Source organism: Montipora capricornis, chromosome 12, assembly GCF_036669925.1.
Source record: "Montipora capricornis isolate CH-2021 chromosome 12, ASM3666992v2, whole genome shotgun sequence".
Taxonomy (NCBI): domain Eukaryota; kingdom Metazoa; phylum Cnidaria; class Anthozoa; order Scleractinia; family Acroporidae; genus Montipora; species Montipora capricornis.
In genome coordinates, this window is record NC_090894.1 from 24,656,441 (window position 1) to 24,683,060 (window position 26,620).

The 26,620-nt window shown below is 40.3% G+C and overlaps 2 protein-coding genes across 6 annotated transcripts in view; one reads left to right on the top strand and one right to left on the bottom strand.

The window, feature by feature from the left end:
• Positions 1–310: 310 nt before the first annotated feature.
• LOC138025541 (uncharacterized) lies at positions 311–6,248 on the top strand. The gene is made up of 4 exons (XM_068872737.1): positions 311–462; positions 820–1,111; positions 1,616–2,161; positions 6,015–6,248. The coding sequence occupies exons 1-4, from the start codon at positions 311–313 to the stop codon at positions 6,246–6,248; spliced, it is 1,224 nt and encodes a 407-aa protein (XP_068728838.1).
• Positions 6,249–6,877: 629 nt separating this feature from the next.
• Positions 6,878–26,620, bottom strand: part of LOC138026355 (tetratricopeptide repeat protein 28-like) — a 23,675-nt gene continuing 3,932 nt past the window's right edge. For all 5 annotated transcript variants that reach the window (XM_068873673.1, XM_068873676.1, XM_068873672.1 and 2 more), the window contains 2 exons: positions 8,568–10,866; positions 6,878–8,173 (listed from right to left, as the gene is read on the bottom strand). In XM_068873673.1, coding sequence (XP_068729774.1) covers positions 8,166–8,173; positions 8,568–10,803 — 2,244 coding nt within the window. In that variant the 5' untranslated portion in view covers positions 10,804–10,866 and the 3' untranslated portion in view covers positions 6,878–8,165. The remainder of the gene's footprint in view (positions 8,174–8,567; positions 10,867–26,620) is intronic.

A 26,620-nucleotide genomic window follows, 5' to 3' on the forward strand; every position in this document is an offset into this window, starting at 1 on the left:
TTATTCAAGTTGGCGGAGGCAAGTGTAAGTTTATCAAGTACGTGTTGTTTAGAGTTTACTTCGTGGAAACTACGTTCATTTTGGAATAAATCTTCTTGTTGTTGTTCCGACAACCCTGCGTTCAGTTTAGTTTGCAAACTACCTTTCCTCAAAACATTCCAACTCGTAACATTGGGGACCTGTCCGGGAGAGGAATTCATTTGTTTGCCGACTACAGAAACCGGGAAAGGACAATTCAAGAAGGAGTTACAGCTAAAGTAAGGAGAACTGTACAAGAGAGTATATTGGGTTTTTGCTGTGAAATACTGCTATGGAAATGGAAAAGCTTTTGCAGATGGGAAAAGAATTCGGATTGGAAGGAGAAAAGCTGCTCGAGTTTGTAGAGAGGCAACAAAAGTTAGAGGAAGAAAAACAAGAAAAACGTAGACAATTGGAAGAGGAAAGAGAAGAAAAGCGTAGGCGGTTTGAAGAAGAAAAGGAAGAGAGACGTCGATTACTTGAAGAAGATAGAAGAAGAGAAGACGAAGAGAGAGAAACTAGGCGACAAGAACGCGAACTAAGAAAATTGGAGATGGAAGCCGAGCTGTTGAAACAGAAAGAGACTATTGAAGCGGCAAAAAGAGAACATGAGTTGGAGATTGCACGTTTGGCTGTGGAGAATGCTGACGGGCGTCCTGAAGTGAGAGAGGATAGGGCCAAGACACCCAAGCTTCCCTCATTTGTCGATGGCAAGGACGACTTGGATGCTTATTTACAAAGATTTGAGAGATTTGCAGCGACAGCTAAATGAGAGAAGACAGGATGGGCTTCGAAACTTAGTGCTCTTTTGTCTGGACGTGCGCTAGAGGGTTATTCGCGGTTATCTGAGGAAGCAGCCCAAGATTATGACCGAGTAAAGCTAGCTTTGATGAAGAGATACGACCTTACGGAAGACGGCTATCGTCGAAAATTTAGAGCATCCAAACCAGAAGTTGACGAAAGTCCGGAGCAGTTTATTGTGCGACTGGACAGATACCTGTTACGGTGGCTAGAGCTTTCGAATACTGCGCGAACCTTTGATGGTCTTAAGGACTTGATCGTGAAAGAACAATTTATTGACTCTTGCCCTAAGGATTTGGCAATTCACCTGCGAGAAAGGGCACCTGAGACTCTAGCAAAGATTGCGAAGATCGCTGTCCAGTACTTGGAGGCTCATGGTAAACATTTGTTCAGCTCAGCGGGCAGAAAGCCAACAGTGCAGCCTGAGAGGGACGAAGCCAAGAATACGCAGATTAATCCACCAGCTCTGCATTGCTTTAAGTGCAACACCCGAGGTCATAAAGCTGTCAACTGCCCAACCCTAACAAAGAAGTGTTTTCTGTGTGGCAAGCAGGGACATGAAGCTAGAAACTGTCGATCAGGTGGACGCAGATCAGGAGGACAAAGTAGGGATGGTAACCCTGTGCAGCGTGGTCAAGTGAGTGCCAGTTGTTTAGTTCAGCCACCTCAGGTTAAACCTACTGATGAAGAAGTTAAGGCCTGTATTAAAGATGATAGGCTGCTGTTAGCCTGTGGTAAGAAGATTCCATTGTTGAGTAGTGCTTGTGTTGAACCGTTGACTGGAGTGAGAAGTAAAATGCCTGTCGTGAAAGGTAGAGTTGGAGAGAAGCCTGTTGATGTCCTGAGAGATACTGGTTGTAGTGGAGTTGCAGTAAAGAGGGACCTTGTGTCTGAGGATCAGTTTACTGGCGAATTTAATGTTATGCTGCTCATTGACAATACGGCAAGGAAAGTTCCCATCGCAAAGATTGATGTTGATACACCTTATCTCAAGGGCCAAGTGGAAGCGCAGTGTCTTCCCGATGCTGTTTATGATTTAATTATTGGTAATGTACCAGGCGCAAGAGCCGCTGACGACCCAGACCCAAGCTGGCAAGTTCCTGTACAAGAAGCTTGTGCTGTAACCACGAGAAGTCAAGCTAAGAAAGCTGGAGAACATATTCCGTTGAAGGTACCGGGTACCAAAGGAAGTCCTGTAGTTGATAGAGAAAAGCAAATGCAGCGTGATGACGAGAGCCTACAGAAATTTTGGGAGAAAGATGACATAGTTGCGAGAGGCCAGGCTGAGACTTCATTTGAAGTGAAAGGTGGAGTTCTGTACCGCGTCCACAAGCACCCTTATGTGAACAGAGGTAAACCCCTGAAGCAGGTTATGGTTCCTGTGCAGCTGAGAAGTCGAATAATGGAACTAGCGCACGGATCGATCATGGGAGGTCACATGGGAATAAAGAAAACGACTGATAAGATTCAAAGCGCGTTCTATTGGCCAGGAATTCAAGGGGACGTGACTCGTTATTGCAAGTCCTGCGATGTATGTCAGAAGACGGTTAACAAGGGTTCCGTACCGAAGGTTCCCCTAGAGAAGATGCCATTAATTGACAAGCCGTTTAAGAGAGTAGCAATCGACCTGGTTGGACCTATTGTTCCCCCGAGTGAGGACCGTCATAGATATATATTGACATTGGTCGACTTTTCAACTCGTTATCCTTAAGCTGTCCCGCTGAAGAACATTGATACTGAGACTGTGGCAGAAGCGTTGGTGGATATCTTTAGTCGTTTGGGAGTGCCAGAAGAGATCTTGAGTGACCTTGATACGCAGTTCGTCTCTGAGTGTATGAAGGAAGTGACGCGGCTTTTGAGCATTAAACAGCTCACCACGACTCCTTATCATCCCATGTGTAATGGCCTGACGGAAAAGTTTAATGGAACAATGAAGAGCATGTTAAAGAGATTGTGCAGTGAACAGCCAAGACAGTGGCATCGCTATATTAACCCGTTGCTGTTTGCATATCGTGAAGTTCCTCAGGAGTCTACTGGTTTTTCGCCGTTTGAGTTGCTGTATGGAAGAGCTGTCAGAGGACCGATGTTTATTCTCAAAGAGCTTTGGACGAAAGAGCTGGAGGAGCCTGAAGTAAAGAACAGCTATCAGTATGTGTTTGAGCTACGCGAGAAGCTTGAAGATACCCTCAAACTGGCGCACACCGAGCTTCAGAAAGCCCAGAACAAAGGCAAGCATTATTACGACCGGAAGACTAAAGTCAGGAAGTTTGTACCTGGAGATAAAGTGTTAGTGCTGCTACCGACCGACCACAACAAGCTCCTAATGCAGTGGAAAGGTCCATTTGAGGTTAGTGCTGTAGTAGGTCTCAATGATTACAGAGTGAGAGTCAAAGGAAAAGAGAGAGTTTACCATGCTAATCTACTGAAGAAGTATTTTGAGCGAGAGGATCCTGTTTCCGTTGGAGCAGTTGCTGTTGAAACGAACGCTAACATTTGTAAGAACAAACATGTTGAGAGTGAAGTAGAAGAAGTTGACTCTGCGGATAGTATTGATTTTCTGGAGATTGGTGGTTATGTCGCGAAAGAGTCAGTCAATGATGTGGCCATAGGAGATAACCTTTCTCATGAGCAAAGAGCAGAGTTCATGGATCTTGCAAATGGGTTTCAAAGCTTGTTCACAGAAGCCCCAGGCACAACAAGTTTGGCCCAGCATCATATCAAGCTTACATCCGACCAACCAGTTATATCAAGACCATACCCAGTACCGTATAGCTTAAGAGAATCGCTGAAGAAGGATATTACAGACATGATGAAGATGGGAGTCATAAGAGAATCAAGTTCGCCCTATGCTTCGCCTGTTGTAGTTGTTAAGAAAAAAGACAACTCAAATCGTGTGTGGGTGGACTATCGTAAACTGAACAAGTTAACCGTGTTTGATCCTGAGCCTATGCCAACTGCTGAGCATTTGTTCGAGAAGTTGAATGGTGACAAGTATTTTACCAGAATTGATCTGAGCAAGGGCTACTGGCAAATTTCTATTCCTGAGGAGGATATACCGAAGACCGCTTTTGTGACGCCTGACGGATCGTATGAATTCCTGAAGATGCAGTTTGGTATGATCAACTCCGCAGCGACCTTAAAGAGAGCCATGAAGAAGCTATTGCGTGGACTGGACAACGTTGAATTTTATTGGGATGACATTTTGGTTCACACCCGTACGTGGGAAGAGCACATCAAGGCGCTTCGAGAGTTGTTTAGAAGATTATCAGCTGCTGGAATGACCATAAGACCGACTAAATGTCTTTTTGGAGTCAACACCGTTGATTTTCTTGGTCACCGTTTGGAGGAAGGGTTAATTGGTCTTCATGAAGACAAAGTGACGAAGATTAGAGATGCTCCAAGACCAACTACTAAGAAGCAGATAAGATCTTTCATGGGTTTGGCTGGATATTATAGAGATTTTATCCCTAACTTCGCAGCATTAGCAGCCCCGTTGTCAGACCTCACGTGTAAAGGCCAACCTAACAAAGTTGAATGGGGCGAGGCACAGGAGAAAGCCTTTCAGAGTATCAAGGCCCTCCTACCAAAGGAACCAGTCCTTCGACTGCCAGATTCAAGGAAAACCTGCTTTCTGCAGACTGATGCTTTCGACAGTGGTATTGGCGCTGTATTAATGCAGAAACATGATGGCAAGCTATTCCCCGTTTGCTACGCAAGTAAGAAATTGTCAAGTGCAGAGCGTACTTATTCAACCATCGAGAAAGAGTGTGTAGCCATTGTGTGGGGATTCAAAAAGTTTCATCTTTATCTGTATGGAGTTCCCTTTGTGCTACAAACAGATCACGAGCCACTGAACAGTGCGAAGTTTGCTAATGGACGCCTAATGCGTTGGGCTGTTTCTTCAGAGTTACAACTTCAGAGTTGAGGCTATCAAGGGATCTGAGAATGTAGGAGCCGATTATCTAAGCAGAGTAGAGGAATAACTTAAGAGACACTGGACTGCCTCCTCAGTCGGTACTATCTAACTAATTTTTCGTTGTTAGTAGAAATTTAGGAAATTTCTTCTCAAGAGGGGTTATGTTACGAAAAATAGCATTGCGTGACTAGCGTTACTGTCTAGAAGCTTCGTGAGAGTTTGTAGTTTGTTTATTTTTAGATTCGTGTGTAAGCGTTTCTAAATCGGTGTGTTGTGTAATCTTTCTATAATTAGATTGATTACTATTTTAGAAAGCTCTAGAAGTTTATTGTCAGAGTACATAAGAAGACGAGTCCAAGCGGAGTGTTTTTTTAACTAGTTTTTCACAAGCGAAGAGAGTTGGTGTTAGCCGTGTTTAGTCAAGTGTGACAGAAGCAGTGTTTATTCAAGTTGGCGGAGTACGTGTTGTTTAGAGTTTACTTCGTGGAAACTACGTTCATTTTGGAATAAATCTTCTTGTTGTTGTTCCGACAACCCTGCGTTCAGTTTAGTTTGCAAACTAACTTTCCTCAAAACATTCGAACTCGAAACAGTACTATTGGTCGAGTCGTCGATACAGTTCCAGAAAATGAAACGTGACCAGCCGTTCTTTTCGGGGGAGCGGCTGCCAAGGAGACTACTCTGAAACCAATGTAACATTTGATGTGCGTTGAAAATGTTCATATGCTCATGTGTAAGAACAAATTTTCTTTGACGAGTTTTGTCTTGACAAGTCTTATTTGCTGGTGTGAAGGAATTAACAAGTTTTCTTTGACAAGTTTTCAATGTAGCCAGCAAAACAATTACAAAGCGGACGACAAAAAAACTAACCACGGCAGCAGCACGATCATTTATGCTCTTTCAACCACCGATATCATTGTTATGTGGCGTTGTTGCTGTATCTGTAAAACTGTTTTATTCTCAAAAGCGTTTCGTCTAGCTAAAGTAGACTTCTTCAGGGAGTTTTACCATAATACATTAAACGCCTGTATATAAGCCATAACATTTTGCCATCAGATATGGCTTAAATACAGGCGTTTAATGTATTATTGTAAAACTCCCTGAAGAAGTCTACGTTAGTCAGGCGAAACACGTCGGAGAATAAACAAGTTTTAGAGATACAGTTCGCAGAGTGCTGCTCACTAGTTTAGTTTTTTAAATTTACCACAAAGCTAATGGCAGCAACAAAATCTTCAAAATATCTGTCTTGATAATAGTGTGTTTTCTTCCTCCATTCAAGCAAGAAATTCCACACATTAATGTCCCAATTGAAGCCCTCTTCCAAGACAAACAAGAGCTAACTACTTGCCAGAGGATGGTCAAGGAGGGGCAAATGTATCATGGATTAAACTATGTATACAAGAAGAATTCTGGCAGTTATTTAGTGCAGTTTGAAACCGTCAACTTGATCCACCTGGCTTTGGAAAGATTCAATATTTTGTCAAACACAGGAATGTGGGTTATGCTGTTGTGAATGTCTAAAAAATTCATTGCCTAACTAGTGAATTCCACGGTAAATTTCACGCTACAAACCGATATCGCATGAATCACAAAGCGATGAGTACGATATCCTCGGTTTTTCGAGTGAGATTTACTTTGGAATTCACCAGTTTGGCAATGAATTTTTCTTGAACCACGTGAGTTTTAAAAGACAACAAGCACACTGTCAGCAAGCGAATGAAAAAGGAAAAAAGCCATTTTAGAGTCAACTGTCAATAGCCAGCGAATAGGAATCACACTCAAAGTAGAAAAAAAACTTTAATCAGTTCAAGGTCAAAGAAGAGTTGGTCAGCGGTTACCTTGTTTAGATGTCCAATATCAAAGATGTATCCTGTGAACTAGCAAGATACTGGTCACATTGGCATACATGGAGGGGTGGACGGACGTAGATACGTATGACGTCATGGCTATACACCCTTTTAATAAGGGTAATATATGTCGTTTTCCGCTAATGACGTCGAACTCGTGCTTTCAAATTTTATTCAGAAATGTACAAAGGCTTAAAACAACAAAGGAAATCGGAAAAGTTTTAAGCCTTTGTACATTTCTGAATAAAATTTGAAAGCACGAGTTCGACGTCATTAGCGGAAAACGGCATATATTAGACTTATTAAAAGGGTAAAAAAAAACCAAGATTTCTCGCATCGACGGGTTACCATATTTTTTTAACAATGGTGCTCCGCGCGCAAATATACTGCATAATACAATAAGCAATTCAATAGTTTAAACTATTTTACAACCTTTAATTCTTCTAATGTGGTATTCAAGGTTTACAGCTTTGAAGTTGATTTCATTTGATATTAGGTTTCATTACCCACCAAAGTGGAGGCAACCTTGTGAATTCTAACATTTAGACTGGAAGCTTAATTGTAAAAGAGACTAACCAGTGAGTGGAGATGACTGACTGAAATTCCATACTTAACAATTATTTGCCGAAGGCGAAGTGATTATCGGTAAATATTCACCGATAATTACTGAGCCTGAGGCGAATAATTGTTTTAGAATAAATACACAGGTGATCATTTCAAAGAAGAGAAAAAAACATTTCAAAGCGAAATCATCTTCACTTATAGTGGCAAAACGACTACTGGCAGCCATTTTGTCTGTCGAGGTGATTCTCGGCTGATAATCTGAGATAGCAAGCCAATGAGAGAGCGCGATTTTGTATAATCACCTGTGTATTTATACTAAAGTCCGGTAATTACGTGTAGGATTATAATATAATAAACTTCCTTGCAGGTTGAACGAGTGTCTTGTTTCCTTTATCAATACCATTAAGTTGTACAACACAAGCTGTTATAGTGGTGAGAGCACACATCTTCGGCATGACTATTCCGGGGCTGGGATTTAGGGGGTGAGGGGTAGGGGGCACCATAGCTGAAACAACCAAAACGTTTACTAAAATGCTAACCTTAGGCCTAAATATTATCTTAAATCACGGAAAGAAATCTAGACGTTTGCCTAAGGAAAACGTTTGCAGTCGCGTATAAAAAGCGGCCGGGATGGTCGTTGTCTCGCTTATAGACATTTGCCTCCCAAAACGATTCATTTGATTATTTAGCTTTGGCCAATTAACGTTTGAGAAACACAGAAAATACACATTTCCCGAGACTGTCACTTGATTTTAAATGAACGTTGGTATACCAAATTAAAAATATTTACATGTCATCTACTTTCCTTTGTCTTTGTCCTCACTGCCTCACTATCAGGTTGAATTTTAATATATGGAAAATGGCCTATTCCTAATTTCTATCAAGTGATTAACTAATCCTGGTACAGACCCTTACAAAACAAGGCACAAATGCAAGGACTTGGACAGTATTACTCATAAAATCGAAGAAAGGAAGAAAGGAAAATGACACCTCGACGCATCAGGGTCCAAGTGTTTTTCTCACGTTTCTGAAAAAAAAAAAACAATAAAGAAAGAAACAAATAGTGGGTTAAATGGCAATGCGGAATTTCGTTCTGATTGGCAAGTAAATAATATCTCAATTAACTTAATTCATGAACCCATTTGTGCTTGGTTAACAGCAACAATTCCTATTCAGTGTCACTTCGATGTGTAAACTGTAAGACCTCAATAGTTAACTTCACTTCACTTCTTGTACGTAACTGGCATTCAGCGATCAGGTATTAGCCAAAGCAGTTCGAGTAAAAATAACTACACTGGCAACCGATTTTAAAACCATTTCTATTAGAAGAACGTATCAGTTCCTTTCGACAACTTGCTGATTAGAAACATTTACAAAGTACAGCAATTCAGTCATTAAAATTATATTCAAATAGCACTTACCATTCTTTTCGTGTTTGTGTTGCCCAAATTCAAAGTTGACATCATCGCCAATTAGCACAAATGGCGCCCAGTATTTCATGGCAGAAAAAGTCTCTCGAACAGATTTCATAGCATGTTGAAGAGCTCTACTTGCACTTTTTCCATCTGCTAGGTGTTCGTAGAAACTTTTCATGAACATCAAGGTCGCCTTGTCGTTGATTGCCCAGAGTGACACCAGAACAGATCGGGCACCAGCACACAGGAAAGCCCTGGCTATTCCCACAATACCCTCAGATTTCACCTCTCCCTGGCCACTATGACAGCAACTCAGCACAACAAGTCTTGCCTGAAGATGAACTGCGTGAACATCGCTCAACGTTAACATGTAATCTTCCTCTTCCGGGATCTGTGATGTGCGTTCGGGATTTGGGGCCAAAGCAATTTCTCCAAATTGGTCATCTCCATGTGCAGCAATGTGGATTAAAGCAACTGACTTCATTCTTTTCAGCACCTCAGCTTTGGTTGCATTTTGACCTGTAAGAGGTGTAGTGTGCAGAAGTTTTCCAATCACCTCCACCTCTTCTTTCGCGCATGGCAACTGTTCAAACATGGGCTCACCGTTACCCCAAGTGACTTCCTTCAAGCACGGATCGCCCACAAGCAGCGCTTCATTCTTACTTTGGAAGTCGTCAGGTGCACTAGCTATCACTTTTAAAGCGGTCAGCGAGGGAATTGCACGGATCCTGACAGAGTCACTCAATGCAGAAAAAGGAGCCAAGCAAAATGGTCCATCAGGAACAAAGACTAACTCATCTTCCTGGAGCAAGTCTGCGATAGGGCTGACTAAGACATCATACAAGGGCTGTAAACAGTTCACAGAGAAGCTCAAGGAGTGAACGGTTTCCTCAACAGCTTCCCTACTGCACGAGAAGTCGTTGCGTTGTCTGTCAAGGGAACGATCCTCGCATTGTACAACAGTTCGCACACCAATCTCTTTAAAAGTACTTTCCATCAGTGATTTGGCACTTCCATTTTCGATTTCCTTTTGTCTAAACTTTATCCCCATATCTTCTCTTAGCAACCAGAAGCTGATCGTGTTCCCATCAAGTGCTGCAAAAACAGTTTGTGAAGGTAAATCGTTCATTCCAAAACTTAACTTCATCGTAAGTGCCGCAGAAGGTTTCTCATCAACATCGTATTGCATCTTTAAAATGTCTCCCAAAGCCTGGGCTCGTCCTTGCTCAGCAGCATACAAAGCCTCATCTACCTCACCACTCTTCAAGAGTGCTGTCCACAGAGCGTTGTACGCAAACCGCTTTGTGTCACGAAAGCTTATTTTCAATGCATCTTCTGACTGAAGACGCCTTGTTTCATCGTAATAATTTATGCTTTGATGATAGTAATTAAGAGCTTTGCTGAAGGAGTCTGAAATTTCATGAACACGACCGAGGTGATAACACGCTAATGCCTGCCCTATAGGGTCCCCAACTTCTTTCGCAATACTAAGATTTTGATTGTGGTACTCTATGGCTTGCTTAAAATTCCCCAGACTGTAGTAAGCGTTGCCGAGATTGCCATAGGCTCTTCCTTTTCCAGCTATGTCCCCAACTTCTCTTGCAATACTAAGATCTTGATTGTGGTACTCTATGGCTTGCTTAAAATTCCCCAGACTGTAGTAAGCATTGCCGAGATTGGAATAGGCTTTTCCTTCTCCAGCTATGTCCCCAACTTCTTTTGCAATACTAAGACGTTGTTTGTGGTACTCTATGGCTTGCTTAAAATTCCCCAGACTGTAGTAAGCGTTGCCAAGATTGCCATAGGCTCCTCCTTCTGCAGCTATGTCCCCAACTTCTTTTGCAATATGAAGACCTTGCTTGTGGTACTCTAAGGCTTGCTTAAAATTCCCCAGACTGTAGTAAGCGTTACCGAGATTGCCATAGGCTCTTCCTTCTGCAGCTATGTCCCCAAGTTCTTTTGCAATACTGAGATCTTGATTGTGGTACTCTATGGCTTGCTTAAAATTCCCCAGACTTTTATAAGCGTTGCCGAGATTGCAATAGGCTGCTCCTTCTCCGGCCCTGAAACCTGTTTCCTTAAACATGGCTAATGCTTCTGTGTAACTTCTAATGGCCTCATTAAAGTTGGCTACGCCATAATAGTATATACCGAGATTGAAACAAGCCAAACCCCTCCGTCGTCTGTTTCCCTCCTTTGTTGCAACATTAAGCTCTTGCATATGCTGCTCCAAAACGTCCATCTTTCTATCCACCGTTCTAGATAATCAGAACTGCAAAGGTTTTCTCAGAAATCTTGGTTACACCTAGAAGAAAAGAGACTGACTCAGAGTGTTTTATAAAATAATAATTAAGGAACATTAAAAATAGAAATTATGTTATGTAATGAGGAAAAAACAGCCTGTAGGAAAACAATGGCATCCCATTTCATCTTTCTTATCTAAAGCTGAAGGCTCTAAGATATGCTTCTCTGGCGGGAAATTTGCTGTCAGTATGTAGCCGACACCAAAAAGACTTGATGTGACATTATTATGAGGGTAATATTCAATTTTCTGCGATATATATGTCAGACTCATATTTTTTACATTTATTTCGTTTGTTTAGGCCTATGTTCCATTCTGACACAATTTCCAAATCCTGAGATACGATTTCCAGCAGGACTACTTGAAATTCACTTATCTAAGAGGTCTAAATCTATCCAATATCGGCACACATTTGTGATCACGGCTAACAAGTCCACAAGTTTGCCATAAGTCACGCAAACTATAAACGCATGCCGTAGATGGTCAATCTAATTATACTTATGTCTGATAGGGGACTGAAATAGTTTTACATATAGGACATAAGTGATTTTCTGTAAGTTCCTCCACATTTGCCTCCCTTGCAGATTCTACCTCTGACAGTGTTACAGCTTTTGGTACTCCATTTCTTGCAATAAAAGAGATGTGGTCTTCAAACTCGATTTCATAATTGTGAGATTCCAAGTCTCCTACTGGGTGTCTCAAAGCATAATCTGCTGGGTTTGAGGCACCAGGGCGATATTCTACTGTGAATCAGTACTGCTGTAGCTCCATGAGCGAACATTCTATCCTGGCGGACGGTTTAGAGGTGGGGTTGTTAAACAAGGAAACCAGAGGTTGATGGTCTGTGATTACTTTAAATTCCCCTCCACAGATGAACAAGTGAAAGCGCTTTACAGCCCAGTAAACTGACAAAGCTTCACGATCAATCTGTGGATATCTAGCTTGAGTTGGTGTCAGTGGAGAACTGGCATAATGCAAAGGTGTCACTTCATTAGTCGAAACATCTTTCTGTGTCAGGACAGCACCTAAACCAATGGGACTACCATCGACAAAGATGGAAGTAGGTTTCTTTGGATCAAAGTATCCAAGGGTAATCTTGGTAGGTAGTGCCCCTCTTAGGCGTTCGAATGATGACTGTTCTTCCTCAGTCCACTGCCACTTCACTCCATTACAGGTCAGCTGTCGAAGAGGCCTGGTGATTAGTGCAAAATTCTTGATGAACCTAGAGCATAATGCAGCTGAGCTAAGGAAGCTTCGTACTTCAGATACATTGGTTGGTGGCATAACATTTTGAAGAGCTTCAACCTTTTTAGGGTCAGGTGAAACGCCCTTTTCAGAGAACACATGACCAAAGAAGAGCATAGTGGGAACTCAAAACTGACACTTAGGTAAGTTTATTGTCAGACCACTCTCCTGGAGTTGACGGAACACTTGTCTCAGATGTCGGTCATGAGTGTCTTGGTCTGCGCCCCCAACATAGATGTCATCACTGATGTTCTTGACACAGGGTATGCCACGGATTGCATCACCCACCTTCTTTTGGAAGATTTCTGCTGGGCATGAGAGACCAAAATTGAGACGTTTGTATTGGAACAGTCTAACGTGTGTGGAAAACGTGCTCAGTGCTCTCGAGTCGGGATGCAATGGGATCTGGTGGTACCCTTGATTTAAGTCGATCTTACTAAACACTTTACAACCGTTCAAGTTCGACACTACGTCATCGATGGTGGGTATGTGTCACTACCTGACGATAGCTTTGTTTAATGAACGCATGTCCACACAAATTCTAATCTCGTTCGCTTTATTCGGCTTGGGAACAACAACAATTGGCAATACCCAAGGGGTGGGACCTTCTACGCGTTCAATGATGTCATCATTTGAGCTGTTTGAGTTTTGCCTCCACCTGTTTTCTTACATGGAAAGGGACTTGGCGATGTGGCTGGGCCATGAGTTTGACAGATTCATTTACATGTATGCGTGCTGGTTCACCTTTGTACTTGCCCATTTCACTGGTTACATTAGGAAATTCCTTGAGAAAATCTGGGGCATCAGGTGGCAGGCTAACAAAAGGTTCGACCGTACTAACAGCTTTAATAAGATTTAATGCTTGTGAGGTTGTCCAGCTAAGTATGGGGCTTGATGAACCATTTGCGACATAGAATGTTTCCACAGATGAACAGCTACCACTGGTGACAGTAGCTCGGAACTTTCCACTCAGGGTTAGTGGCTTATCAGACATGTATGGATGCACTTTGGCACTTGTCTCAACCAGTTGTGGCTTTGATTTACGGCCATCAAAGTCTCTCTTGCTTAAGATATTCACGGTTGCTCCTGACTCTGCCATTATGCGGATTGGTGTGTTCTTTATGGTGACCTGAAAGATAGGCTTGCCAGCTTCATGTCCCTGTGCACCAATGTTAAAAGTATACTCGTCACTGTTGTCACTATCAACACCGGCCAGAGATGACATTTCTCTACTCGGAGACTCTTCAACATCTGCAGACCTGACATGGTATTTACCTCTTGACGTTTTCTTTGGGTGCGAAGATTTGGACCGATTATTGGGTTTGCCACGACAAACTTTGGAGAAATGGTTCATTTTGCCACAGTTCAAACACTTTTTACCTTGAGCAGGGCAAGTTCCTTGACGTGGGTAATTTCCACCACATAAACCACACCTATTGTTACGCAATCCAGACTTTGGTAGACCACGAGTATTCTCTATCTGCTGATCGTCGGTTCCTTTATTTCTACCACAGCCCAGTGCATTGGATTGCTGTTTCTCTATCTCACTGGTCTGACAACAAGATCTCAAGATTGAGGCTCTGTTCGATTGCTTTACGTCTCAGGCGAAGCGATGAGGTTCCTTGAATTATCTGCCGCTTCATTTCCAGTTCGGGATCGGCGAATTGACACTTGCATGCTAACAGCTGGGGAGGTGTGTAAAACTCGATAATGTTTTCACCAGACTTTTGCGTTTCCTGACAAAAGACATAGACGTGATAATCCACACACTTTTGAGGCTCAAAATGATCAGCAACAGCCTTTACGGCAGTTTTGTATTCGTCACTTCCTTCCGGTGGTTCTTGAACGGTAAGGGTCTCAAACACATCACAGGTTTCTTCTCCCACGTAATGCAACATGGCTTTCTTTTGAGATGCTCGGGTAATGTTTATTGCTGTAAACATGTTGTCTAAACGCTTGACATACTTCTCAAAGCGAACGGGTACTGTATCTCTTGGTTGCAGATCAAACTCAGGAAAGGTCGGTAGGTTAACTGCCATTGCAGAGGCTGCTGAAGGCTGTGAAGGCAAAGTGGTTGATGAAGAATCTGCAGGCATTGAAAACAAGGCTGATCGGTAGGATTTTCCGGTTGATTTAACACTTAAAACGTAAAGATTTCCGTTTTCGATTACTTGCATCCCATCCTCGTCGCCATTTGTGATGTTTAGAATGGATTTCAAAACAGGGTGCAAATGATTAACAACGATTTAATAAACAGTTGCAAGAAGACGTGTCTCTGCTAATGTGGTGAAAAAACGTCTCACAGACCTCAGCTCAAAAATCAAGACCACAATTCAGCCCATGTTGTGCGATGCAGGATATGTTGGTTACACTCGTGGCAACCTCCATGAATGCGTTGATGGACACAAACAAAAATCGTCGTCAATTTGTAAACATTATTTTAGCAAACATAACTTGAATGTACCACCTTGTCTTTTAGAACAATTTCACGAGCTTACTAAATGTTCTAACAAATTTGATTGCCTAATTAATGAGATGCTTTTTAGAAGAAAATTTAAGCCATCCCTAAACATGCAAACGGACTCGATTCGCGCAAAGGTATTCACTTGAAGAACTTGTGATCCTTTGTTGTTACACTAACTTTTTAGAGACTATAGAAATCAAATCTTCTCATCACTTACTCACTTTGCCTTGAGAATGGTGTCATGATGATACCGAAACGTTGGCTTTCAACGTTAATATTAGTAATATTAGTTGTAATATTATAATAATTATGTAGGTGGGTAAGTAATTTGCTGTATTAATATCAATTTATTTTTTAATATTAAAATAAAATAAAATAAAATAAAATAAAAACAATGGCCAAATACAACTTCTTCCATTTAAGGTGAATAAAGGAAACACACCACTAAAAAAAATGGCATTTTATCCAGCAACAACTACTACTTCATGAAATATTTCAAGATCCCCCGATAGTTTTGTGCAAAAGGGGCAGATCCTTAAAAGACTTACATAACCTTCCCAACTACTTTTTGTCTATGATTGTAGCTGGCCCGCTATTTTGGACTTGAAGAGTGTGGGGACTGGACCGAGTTCCCGTCCAATCCTTCTCCCGTTTCGCGGGAATTTTTTCTGTTTTTCATCAGGTGTGTTCGAAATTCTAGAAAGTGATCTGTTTCAGGATAATTTTCGATGGCACTTTATTCCTTTGAAGGGGTAAATGACCAGTGCAGTGTCACGTTATGGGCTGTGCAAGAAACAGGAATGCTTCCTTTGTTGTCTTGCGATAGTGACGTGACTGCATGATTAAAGCACAAGTAGAAGAGTTCAGGTGTGTCCGGGGAAGAAGAGGAAGAACTGGTGATGCCAAAGCTACAGGTGCTTCAAAAGATCAGTTAGGGATCATATACGCTCACAAATGATTTTTATCGCAGTTTACAAGACTCTTTTGCTTGAAGAAAGACGATATATAATTTACGATGTTGTCGTCTCAAATTATTTGTTCACATAGTTGATTGATTCCCATGTTAATTTTGTGGGTCCTTACGAAGAGCACTAACCATTCAACAAACTCATTGCAGCAATATCATTTTATATATAAAACAATAACAATAATAGAAATAACCTGATGGCTGTTTTTTGTCTGCTCGAGCTGTTTGTTTACATTCAGCTTGTCATGTTTGGCAATTCACAATTCGAGCGAGCTTGCATTGAAACTCCACCGGTCTCCTTTATTTGCCTGTTTTGTCGAAGATAAGTCAACTTAGAATAGGCTTAGCTACATAATTCCGCAGGAATGTTTTGGGAATTTTAGACACGAAAAGGAATTCTTGAAAATCTCAAGAATATTAGAAAAAAATTGACAAATACTAGCACTTGCAGTACATATAGGGGAATACTGAACAGCAACATTTCACAAGCAAAGGTTGAAAAAACGTTTTTGTTTTTCTGTATTCCTACCAACCAAGAGAGGGCTCAGTCCACCCACATGCTACAACAGTGTCTAGAGTACTGTTCACTGAGCACAACTAATCAGCGGTTATTCACCTAGAGGCCCTATCAAAAAAGAATAAAACTTTTATGAGTTATTTTAGGGAATTTTAGAGAGCTTTAGCAGGTAACACTCTTACTTAAGTATATTTTTTCATTATTCCTTTAATTGCATAGTTAACATTATTTTAAACAATTTTTTCTATAAATATACACAAACCTTCCGTGCTCTTCCAGGACGATTCAGAGTCAGTTCCCATTCAAGTACGACATGTGTGTTCATTGCCTATGCATTATTCCAAACAAATCCAATAATACCAACTAATTCGGTCGATTTTGCAACGTTTTAGTGACATTTTCACGCTGAAAATGTCAATTTTGTCGGAAAACTTAGATGCAGCATGTTTGCAAAGATCTTTGACGAAAAGGGTAAATAACGGAAACCGGTAACTGAATTGTGCATTGCATGATAAGCGTGTGCACGTGACAAGCTTAATGTAAACAAGCAGCTCGAGCAGACAAAAAACAGCCGTCCGACTTATTCTTATCGTACTTGTTTTTTTTTTTTTTTTGGACAAATCTGATGAATGTTTAGCGCTCTTCCAAAGGACCCAGGATATTAACATGCGAATCAACCAATCATAAAAAAACAATTTGAGACGACAATATCGTAAATTACATATCGTCTTCTCTAAATCTCTCTTCAGTCAGAAGAGTCCACTAGATCACGATAAATTTCATTGTGAGCGTACATGATCCCTAACTGATCTTTTGAAGCACCTGTAGCTTTGGCATCACCAGTTCTTCCTCTTCTTCCCCGTACACACCTGAACTCTTCTACTTGTGCTTTAATCATGCAGTCACGTCACTATCGCAAGACAACAAAGGAAGCATTCCTGTTTCTTGCACAGCCCATGACGTGACACTGCACTGGTCATTTACCCCTTCAAAGGAATAAAGTGCCATAGAAAATTATCCTGAAACAGATCACTTTCTAGAATTTTCGAACACACCTGATGAAAAACAGAAAAAATTCCCGCAAAACGGGAGAAAGATTGGACAGGAACTCGGTCGAGTCCCAACACTCTTCAAGTCCAAAATGGCGGGCCAGCTAGCTTGAGGTAGTAACAAGTGCATCATCTCAATGCAAGGCTTTGTTTGGATTATTCTCTTTATAAAAGCAAAACAAGCTTTTTGTTATCCAGCTGTCCTAACCGTGGATGGATGGTTTCATTTTTTCAGCTCTAAAAGGACTCGGAAAATCACAGTTTCCCTCGATACTGCTCACTTAAGCTCGTATATGTCTGTGTAATCTACGTATGTATGGTCATGATGCTCCTTTGCTGATGGGTACTTAAAACAACTATTCAGGCTATTACAAGGTCAGACGAAGATTACATGTTAACGAACCTTCTGATAAGCTAAATTTATCTGGTATAAATATCAAAAATGGGCCTGACACCATATGGAGACTTTCCATGCTTGGAGTAATGCTTGAAAATATGACGTGAAACGCACCATAAATCAAAGAAAAATTTAAGCATCTTGTATAAAGATTGTTATATGTACATCTGAACATCATCATTTGTGTTCTATGGTGGTTACCAGGTTTTCAAAGAATAAAATCACCTTTGATTTGCTAAATTATGTGTTTGTTGCGCTAATCAGAGGCCCGTTTTAGATCAATTTTAAGCTAAGAATTGGTGTCAACGAAACTGATTTGGCTTTGATAATTCATTTTCACTTACCAGATACAGAATAAGGGCTTCTTGTCAACAATTTGGTTTGTCTATGGCCTGAATTAGGCTCAAAATCCCCTTTTGCATCGCCTTAGAGGGGCATGAAGTGTTTGTTCCAAAAATTCAATAAACCATAACAAGCCAAATTTTTCTCAACTGATTTTGATAACTGGGTGACTAAAGTAAACAGTGGTATAGGTTTGGAAGTTATGCAAGAAGGCAAGTGAATATAGTGAAATTTTGAAAAATGGCTATTTTGGGTTGTAATTTTAACATCAATTTTGGCCAAATTCTAGCCCCAGGCTCCTCTCTGTGCAATACCTTGAGGACAACGTTACATGCATGAACTGAAAGCTCTGTTATAGTAGAGTTCATGGTCAAATTCATTTGGCAGCACAATTTACCAGTGAGGTCTTACCACACTTTCAAAATGTGCCCTGGAAGGCTGGATTTTTGGTGCTCAACGGGCAAAAAATGAGACCCCTCCTGTAACTCTAAAACTAAAACTCAGAGAAGTGAGCCAAGTGGCTTTTGAAATATCTCATTATACCCAACTTCTGTGCCAAGTTTCAGGCAAATCGATTGCCCACAACTTTTGGCCCCTGGAACACTTTCTCAGACAATGACACTTAAATACAATGTTCTGTGGAAACAATAGAAACGTTCACCCTTTCTACGTTAAATAATCTGATTGGAATCCACCAGTTCAAAAATCAGTCGCCCTCGAAAGCTACGTAGCTTGAGGAGGTTAAATGACAACTAATGGAAGTACAAATAACGCTGAAACAAAACTTGTCACGCGACGAACAAAAGGCACTAAATGCATTGAAACAAAACAATGATATTAACCTGAAAAAAGCCGACAAGGGCAGTACCACTGTCGTAATGAACAAAACTGACAAAATATGACCGTCCAGATGAAAAGGATGAAACGAGTTTCAAATAGTTTCAAACATGTTTCAAATGCGTTTGAAACAACAGCATTTCATCGCGTTTCAAAAACAAGTGTCTCATTTCATTCCGTTTGAAACAGAAGAATTAACATGTGCAAAATTATCAGGGGCACCCAACGACCAATTTGTTGTAAAATGTATTATTATACCCCAGTTAATGAAAATAAATGTTATTAAGGCATTTTCAGGTGTTTTTCAGTGTTGCTGGGAAAACATTATCTGTTCCTTTTTCCCAGCAAGACACACAAGAAATTTCCCAGCCAGCTACATAAAATTGGTTGGTTTCCCAGCCAGCGGATCAAATTTATTTCCCAGCCAGGAATTCCGCGCGCTTTCAAATCCCTCGATCCAAAACGACCGAACAAAAGCGACAAAACCGGGACAAAACAGGTTTTCTCCGCAAGCGCAATCGCTCTGACCAGCCGTTGTATGTTTGTGACTATTCTCTGGGAGAGGGAAAGGGTTCTTTTTTTTTTTTTTTAGTCGTCCTCAGTCTTCAGAGTTTCTACAGCCAGCTCGGGTTGAAATGCTAAAAAAATTTAGTAATTCCCTGGCAAAACCTCTATCAATAACAAAATTTCCCAGCCAGCTCATCGAAACACCTGTATTTTTGCCAGCCAGCAAGATTCCTCTGGGGAACAGATAATGTGGGGAACAGATTCGTTGGGTGCCCCTGAATTATATTATCAGTCGGTTCTTCTGCATGAATTGCCTTAGCAGTCTTTGTAAGTTTTGTCAAATATGAATGAATTTCACTTTTTTTTCGAAACGTTTTTGAATCTTAATAATTTCAAGATATATACGAGTGTCTGTTTCTTTGCTAGGATGCCAGAGGTTTTTTCTCCCCTAGAGCGACGGAATGGCGAGTCGCGTAGCGGCGAGAAAAACCGGTTTGCCGTTGATCTTTCGTCGCCCAAAGACATTACTTTTAGTGAAACGTCACGTTTCTGCCCAGAAGGCTTCAACGACGCTGAGAAGATCTTGATAACTTTAAGAGCTAGGCTTTTCGTCCGTTAAAATAATGCCTTCACTATTTAGAGATAGGCGCTTTGCTTTGGAAACATTGTTTACGTTTTTTGCAGTGAATTGTCACGCGTGACCCGACGGAATCTGCAAGATCTCTTCGCGATCTCCAAAATTTGATTGTAATCTCGGAAGTCTTTCACAAAATCTTGCACCAAATTGCAGTTTTTTCTAAAATTTAATGCGCTCTGTGTTGTTTATACGTTTAAAATGATTCTTTTAAGGAAATTGAATCACAAAGTGTACTCTGTTTTAAAATGAAGAGAGCGCCAACAAGAATTCAGAATCTCAACAGTCGAACTTGAATTCTTGTTTCAAGTATTTCAAAATATTCCTGTGACCGAGTTTATAAGATCGACTGTGAATTTGGAAAGTGGTTTCAATGGCAGAAGTTACGGAAGTACTATGAGGGTTAAATGTTGGCTTGAATGGAAGCTACTGATTCTACTGAGGGTAAGCTTTGTAGTCACGCAAACGGCTTCGGAGTTGCTGGTATTTTTTCCAGCTGATTTTGTTTCATGCACACTTTTACATGCAAAGCCACGTTTTATGCATTGAAATGTCACTGCCAACGCAGAAACAAGGCAGACAATGTTTCCATGGCTATGTTTCCATGATTAAATTTTCTACGCGACTGTTATTTCACACAACAACCCACAAGGTGTCAAAGCAGTTTACGCGGAATTTTAGCTACTTACTTTAAACAGTATGTCATTATTTCAACAGCAATATATGCTCCTTGGCTTGTTAGGAAAAGAAAAACTCATCCACGTTTTCTGATTTATTCAGAAACCGGTAAGCTAATCAATAAAACAAAAGGGTACTTTTAAGAAACAAATGGAACGGAAAATTACTCCGTGCATTCTCTTCTGAAATAATTTGCTGCGACAGTAATAATTATGTCACTGTTGACAGATGTAGCACAGGTTGGCGTTTCAGACACAGATAAACATCTTTTCCTTCGTTTCAAACACCTTGGGTAACAAACAGTTTCAAACGCATTTCAAACGGTTTCAAACGTGTTTCAAACGCGTTTGTTGGTTCTCTACTCTGCACCGAGAGGTTTTCTCCCGGCACTCCTCAAAAACCAACATTTGACTTGATTTACTTTCATTGTTCATTTCAGTTTACAGTGTTCCCAATTAGCGCTCCAGCGCTAGAACGACTAAACACTTAAATAAACTTCCTTTCCTCTCCTTTCCTTTCAAACAAAAACGCACTTCAACCGCTTTTTGGTTAAGCATCCTTTTCATCTGGACGGTCACAAATATAGGAGAGAGAAAACCTCCTTGACGACGAACAAAGCTACAGACGTCTCACAGAACCCATGGTGAGAGGAACTCACAACAAGGTCTTGCACCTTATAACTGACCTACACCGTGAAAACCACATTGATGACATGACCAAGAAATGGCTCTCACAAACACCCAACCCACCTAGAATACCAGAGTTTTATACTCTAACGAAAATCCACAAACCAACTATAACAGTGAGACCAATCATCTCGGGTTGTGACAAGCCGGGTGCATTTTCATGGAATCATTTATGTCTTGTCACTTTACGAAATTTATAGTTGAAAATTAAAAATCATATCAATAGTAAACTGTAAACATGTCAGGTATTAAAATTTACAGAATGTTGCCCTATTTCCCGGACACTTGGACTTCACGATTCAGTATTTCGTTGTAAAAACGAAACGTTCCAAAGACTTATCGATCAGTATGCTAGCGTTTGTTCTTTTCGTGACCAAGCTACCTTCTATTTAGCTGGGAAGATAATTTCAAGTTTTCCTTGAGGTAAGTAAAATTTGTTTCTTATTAAATGCGATTTTTATTGCCCGTCGATCGAGTTATGTCTTTTCATTTTCAAAAGCGGTCTCTTCTCGTAAAATGTGAGACAGATTTTATTTTTCTCGACATAAGTCAAGCTAAAAGGTGTGTTTTTAAACATAAGCTAAAACTTCAACATGAAAGCAGTCGCAGAATAAAGTTTGGTACCAACAACGGGCAGGTCGTATTGGTCTGCTTGCAAAACAAATACAGAATAAAAAGTGACCTGCTTACGGTTGCCGGCTCTGCTTTCCCTGCAGAGGGACCGTCTCAGCTGGCGCTTTCCTATAGTTGTCACTCCGAGTTCAAACAGTTGAGCGTGAGACAGATTCTGAACGACTTCAGGTGTTATGTCCTGCACTTCGAACTTTTCCAAGACGCTACTTTCTATGGCCGACATGGTATGCAAACTCGAGCGGCTTGAGTCATTTCGCGCACAAATTGTTCTCGAGATTCGATTGGTTGCCAAAATTGCTAGTCGATAATTAATCGATCTTAGTATCACCGAACTTGAAAACTCCCAACTAGTGGACTAATGCAAATCCTGCCTTTTGATTGGATACGCTACTATTAGTAGTAGTCCTCGAGTAGCGAAAAGCGTGACGCTTTTTTTCCTCTTATTCCCAAATAATTATTTCTTCAACTTGCATTTGCTAACTTTTCTATTGCCTTTTCTGTCCGACTAGTTGGGTGATACTAAAACAATTAGACCCTTCGCCTCATGGGCTGTTGACCCATAGCAGGCTACGGGTCTAATTGTTAATTAGAAAGATATCAGTATCACCCAACTGGTGGACTAAATTATGCAAATCTTGCATTTTAATAGGCCATTTCGAAATATCAATATTCAGCTTGATAGGGAGGCAGAGAGGACAAAAACAATAGAAACAAGTTGGAATGGATGTAAAAAATATTAACATATCATCCACTTTACTTTGTCTTGGTCCTCTAAACTTCTCTTTCAAGCTGAATTTTAATATATGGCAAGTGGCCGCCTACGCTACTAGAGGACTACAGTGTATTAGTAATAGTCCTCGAGTAGCGAAAAGTGTGACGCTTTCTTTCGTTTTATTCCCGAATAAATATTAATTAATATTTCTTCAACTTGCATTTGCTAACTTTATCAGTGCCTTTTCTGTCCGACTAGCTGGGTGATACTAAAACAATTAGCCCTCAAGGGCCACGGGTGACGGGTCAATAGCTCATTCCGCTTCGCCTCACGGGCTATTTTACACGTAACCCTCGCGGGCTACAGGTCTAACTGTTAATTAGCACTAGTGAAAGAAACGAAACCCTAGCAGGAACGATTCGTGGCTTAACAGTTGCGATTGAAGTTGATCGTGACTCTTTGTACTTTAACGGTGACGATTTTTGCCTAGCATTTACGATTACAATTGAACATCAAAGACTTCTATTTTTGCAGTTTTCATCACAGTTTAACACCAACGATTAGTCATTCTGCACTAACGATTGTAGTTTGACACCAACAATTGGTAATTATGCACTGATTGTGGTTTAAAATAACGATTAGCAATCCTGCACTAACGATTGTTTGTTTATCACCAACGATTAGTAATCCTGCACTAATCGGATTGTAGATTTACACCAGCCATTTGACATGCAATTTTGGCAAAAATGGCTCTTCATTAAAAGCAGCTCTAAAATGATTTTCTTCTCTGTAGTAGGCTTTTTTATAAGGCTTTGATTGAGTGATATCCCAATTGGAAAAAAAAAAACAATGTAGGTTCTTGGAAAATTTAATTTTTCAACGAATGTTGTAAATTAACACCAAAAAGGTTTGTCAAGGTTGTGTTAAGTGTTACTGTAATAACGTTAAAAGTTAGATTAGAAATTGTAATAGATCCATTTGCAGTGTTACTAGTTGCAATAGCATTTTTACTGGGTTGCCTATGGCAAACCCAGTCGAGGTCTGCGTTTAGTTTGTTTGTTTTCTTTTTTTCTTTTTTACTGGGTTGCCTCATGGCAAACCCAGTCGAGGTCTACGTTTAGTTTGTTTGTTTTCTTTTTTTTCTTTTTTTTAGTTTTTTTTTTTCTGTGTTGGTAAAAGTCTTGCCTGTCACTCCCCTGGTAAGTGGTGTCTTTGTGGATAGAGCCTTCTGTGAGTATTTTCTTAAGATCGAGGGGGTAGTTGAACTGCGTAGATTTCTCTGGTGGACACAGTAGAATCATTAACTTAGCCTGCAATGGCGTCGAAAGTCATGTAACGCGAATGGCGTTTTAGTGGATCCTTAAACAAAATATACCCTTATGGAGCTCAATAATGGAAAGTCAGTTGGATAAAATAGGCAGGAATCTCAAAAGCGACGAGCACTGGACTTCGACAACAATCTATCGCCCGTCGAGACGAAATCAAAGTGAGCTGTATTTACCTGAAGTACATGGTAATTTGACACGATTGAGTTTCTTGTCTTCACGCACGCAATGAATTAGGAAGAGGTTTTCGCCTCTAAGAGCAAATATGTTGTTTGTTTCAATAAATATTTCGCTGGAAAAGGATTCTGTGGTATTTTCTGCCTTTGTGAATTATAATATCATGTTGTGTATTGAATTTTCGAGCTTAAGGTTCAAATGTGATATGGGAGAAGTTTTTTAGTATAATTTGCTCTGTAAGCAGGAAGGGTTCACAGGCCTGTTGGAAGCGTGCTTGAGTTTCAACAAAATGAGCCCCAAAATCAGTGAAAACTTGTGACGCAGATGAATAATAAAGTAGCTGCTATTAAAAATTGATGGAATTACCTGGTGATAAATAACGTCGTACGCGTCTTGGAGAGTAAATTTTGACTTTGCATAAACAAGAGTTGGGCGATTGTGATCTTTGTTTTGACTTCGCTCATTTCATTGTCAAACTTTATAACACTTGACAGAAAAAGAAACTTACAAAAACCCGGTATCTTGCCATCATTTGACACAGATACTTCACTGTTTGGCGAGTAAACATGCCGCGGTAACTTAATCACGGCGCCCGCTGAATTCCGGCCATGTCACTTCACGTAGCAAAAATCTCCCAAAATGTTTGTCGCTGATCGTAACCTTTTATATTCTATATTCACGGTTCAAAATTAATGTTGTTTTCATGTCATAAATATTTTATTCCCGATCGACCGTCCCGGAAACTTGCTTCTGCTCTTTCTAAAAACTGTGTATCAATAGTTATTTGCTTTTTCAGCAATATTTGTTTTGCATAAAGCAAGCTAACAAAATCTGTACCTTGCTGAGTTCGCATTTGTTAGCGTTAATAGTATTTTCGGTCAGATGCTTCTGTTTTTTTTGAGGGGTTTATTGTTTTGGTCTCCCATCCTAACACTAACCCCGCTGAACATGGATTAACTTCAGTGAAGTTTAGTATTACAATGCTGTCAGATGCCCAGAGGGCACACTTGTGGTGAAAAGAAGTTGTGAGGGAACTTAAAATTATCAACATGTCAGCCCAGAAGCCAATGTTTCTCGCTTCTCTTTTATTTGTTATTCTTCAGAGACTGGAATGCTGTATTTCAACCACACAATTCAGTGCCTTCTGATTTTCTGTAGCACGTACCACAGGCAACCCAGTGTATGCTTCATGGAAGCATCTCGTTACATTACGATTCTGTTGTTAATGTGCAGGGTTGTGATTTTGTTGTTGTTTTTTTTTGCTGACCTTGTAGAATAAAAGATATTTGTCCGTTTTCTTTCAAAGCTAGTGTCCCATGAATAATATTGTATAAGGAACAAGAAATAAACCAAACACGTTTAGGTGAACTAATTGGTCTTTCAAATTTAACAGTGTGAAGATAATTTGTTGTCGAAATCGTAAGCATCATTGGTTGAGCTAAAAGCATGTTACCCAAATTGGGATCTACGGTGAAATTTTATGTCAAAACTGAAAAATTTCCAGACAAACACATTGAAAAATATGTTATGTTTAACAAGGGTGATGGATTATCAGAAGGGATAGAAGGAAAACCGCGAATACTGGAGGAAAGGACTGAAAGAAGCCGCATCAGGTATAGGCGACTAATGCTAAAGCAAGACTGAAAACGGCCAGTTCCATCAACACCTTTCAACGAGGTAATAATAAAAAAAGTAAAGGACCTGATATTTCTTAGGAAAAAATGTGAACTGCTGAACTGTGACAGTCTTATTATCTATTTTGTGCTTAATTTCTTTTTTTATCTGTAATTGTTCCAATTGCCTAACAAAATTAAAATTACCCTCTTCTTTTACGGGGTGAAACTCTTTAAAATCTTTAGGATACATTTGTTGAACCATTTGGTTCATTTGTGCAACAAAATTATCTTGTGGTTGGGCAGCCATTCCTATATAATCATTTAAAGATCACTTCCAAAGCCGTGCTGCACTGTTTGCTTTAGGGCTCCTGCTTTGAGTTGGGCGGGCAAAATTGCTTGCTTTGAGTCTTCTCCTCAAGAAGTATAAGGTGGGTTAACAATTTTATCAGTTTTGGACAATTTTCTTTTTTCACCCGCCGAACGCTCGTGAGACGGGTCAAAAAAATTGTTCAAAACTGATAAAATTCTGACCCACCCTGTACTACTCAAATCATTTATGCCTACGGAAACACCGTGGATCGTTATCAAATGATTGTACATAAAAAATAAAAATAAAAACTCAAGATATATCATCATTACCTACTTTCTCTGTTCAGGAACAATTCAAGCTAATATTACTAATTACCTTGCAATGTTCGTCAAGTCATTACAAGCTCTTAACCAGGAATAATGATTTCCGCTGCAAATGAATTATTGGTAAATTGTTTGCGTGCGTGTCACAACCATAGCTTCTGAATGATCGTGATCACTCCAGAAAATGAACAAATAGTCATAAAAGGAATGTATGCCGACAAAGTTACTAACTTTAATCCAAAGTACAGAGAAAACGTAACAAAGAGGAGGCCAGAAGAAAATATTCAGATTTGGTTTTATTACGCGTACATTACTTGTTCTTGTTATCAAACAATAAG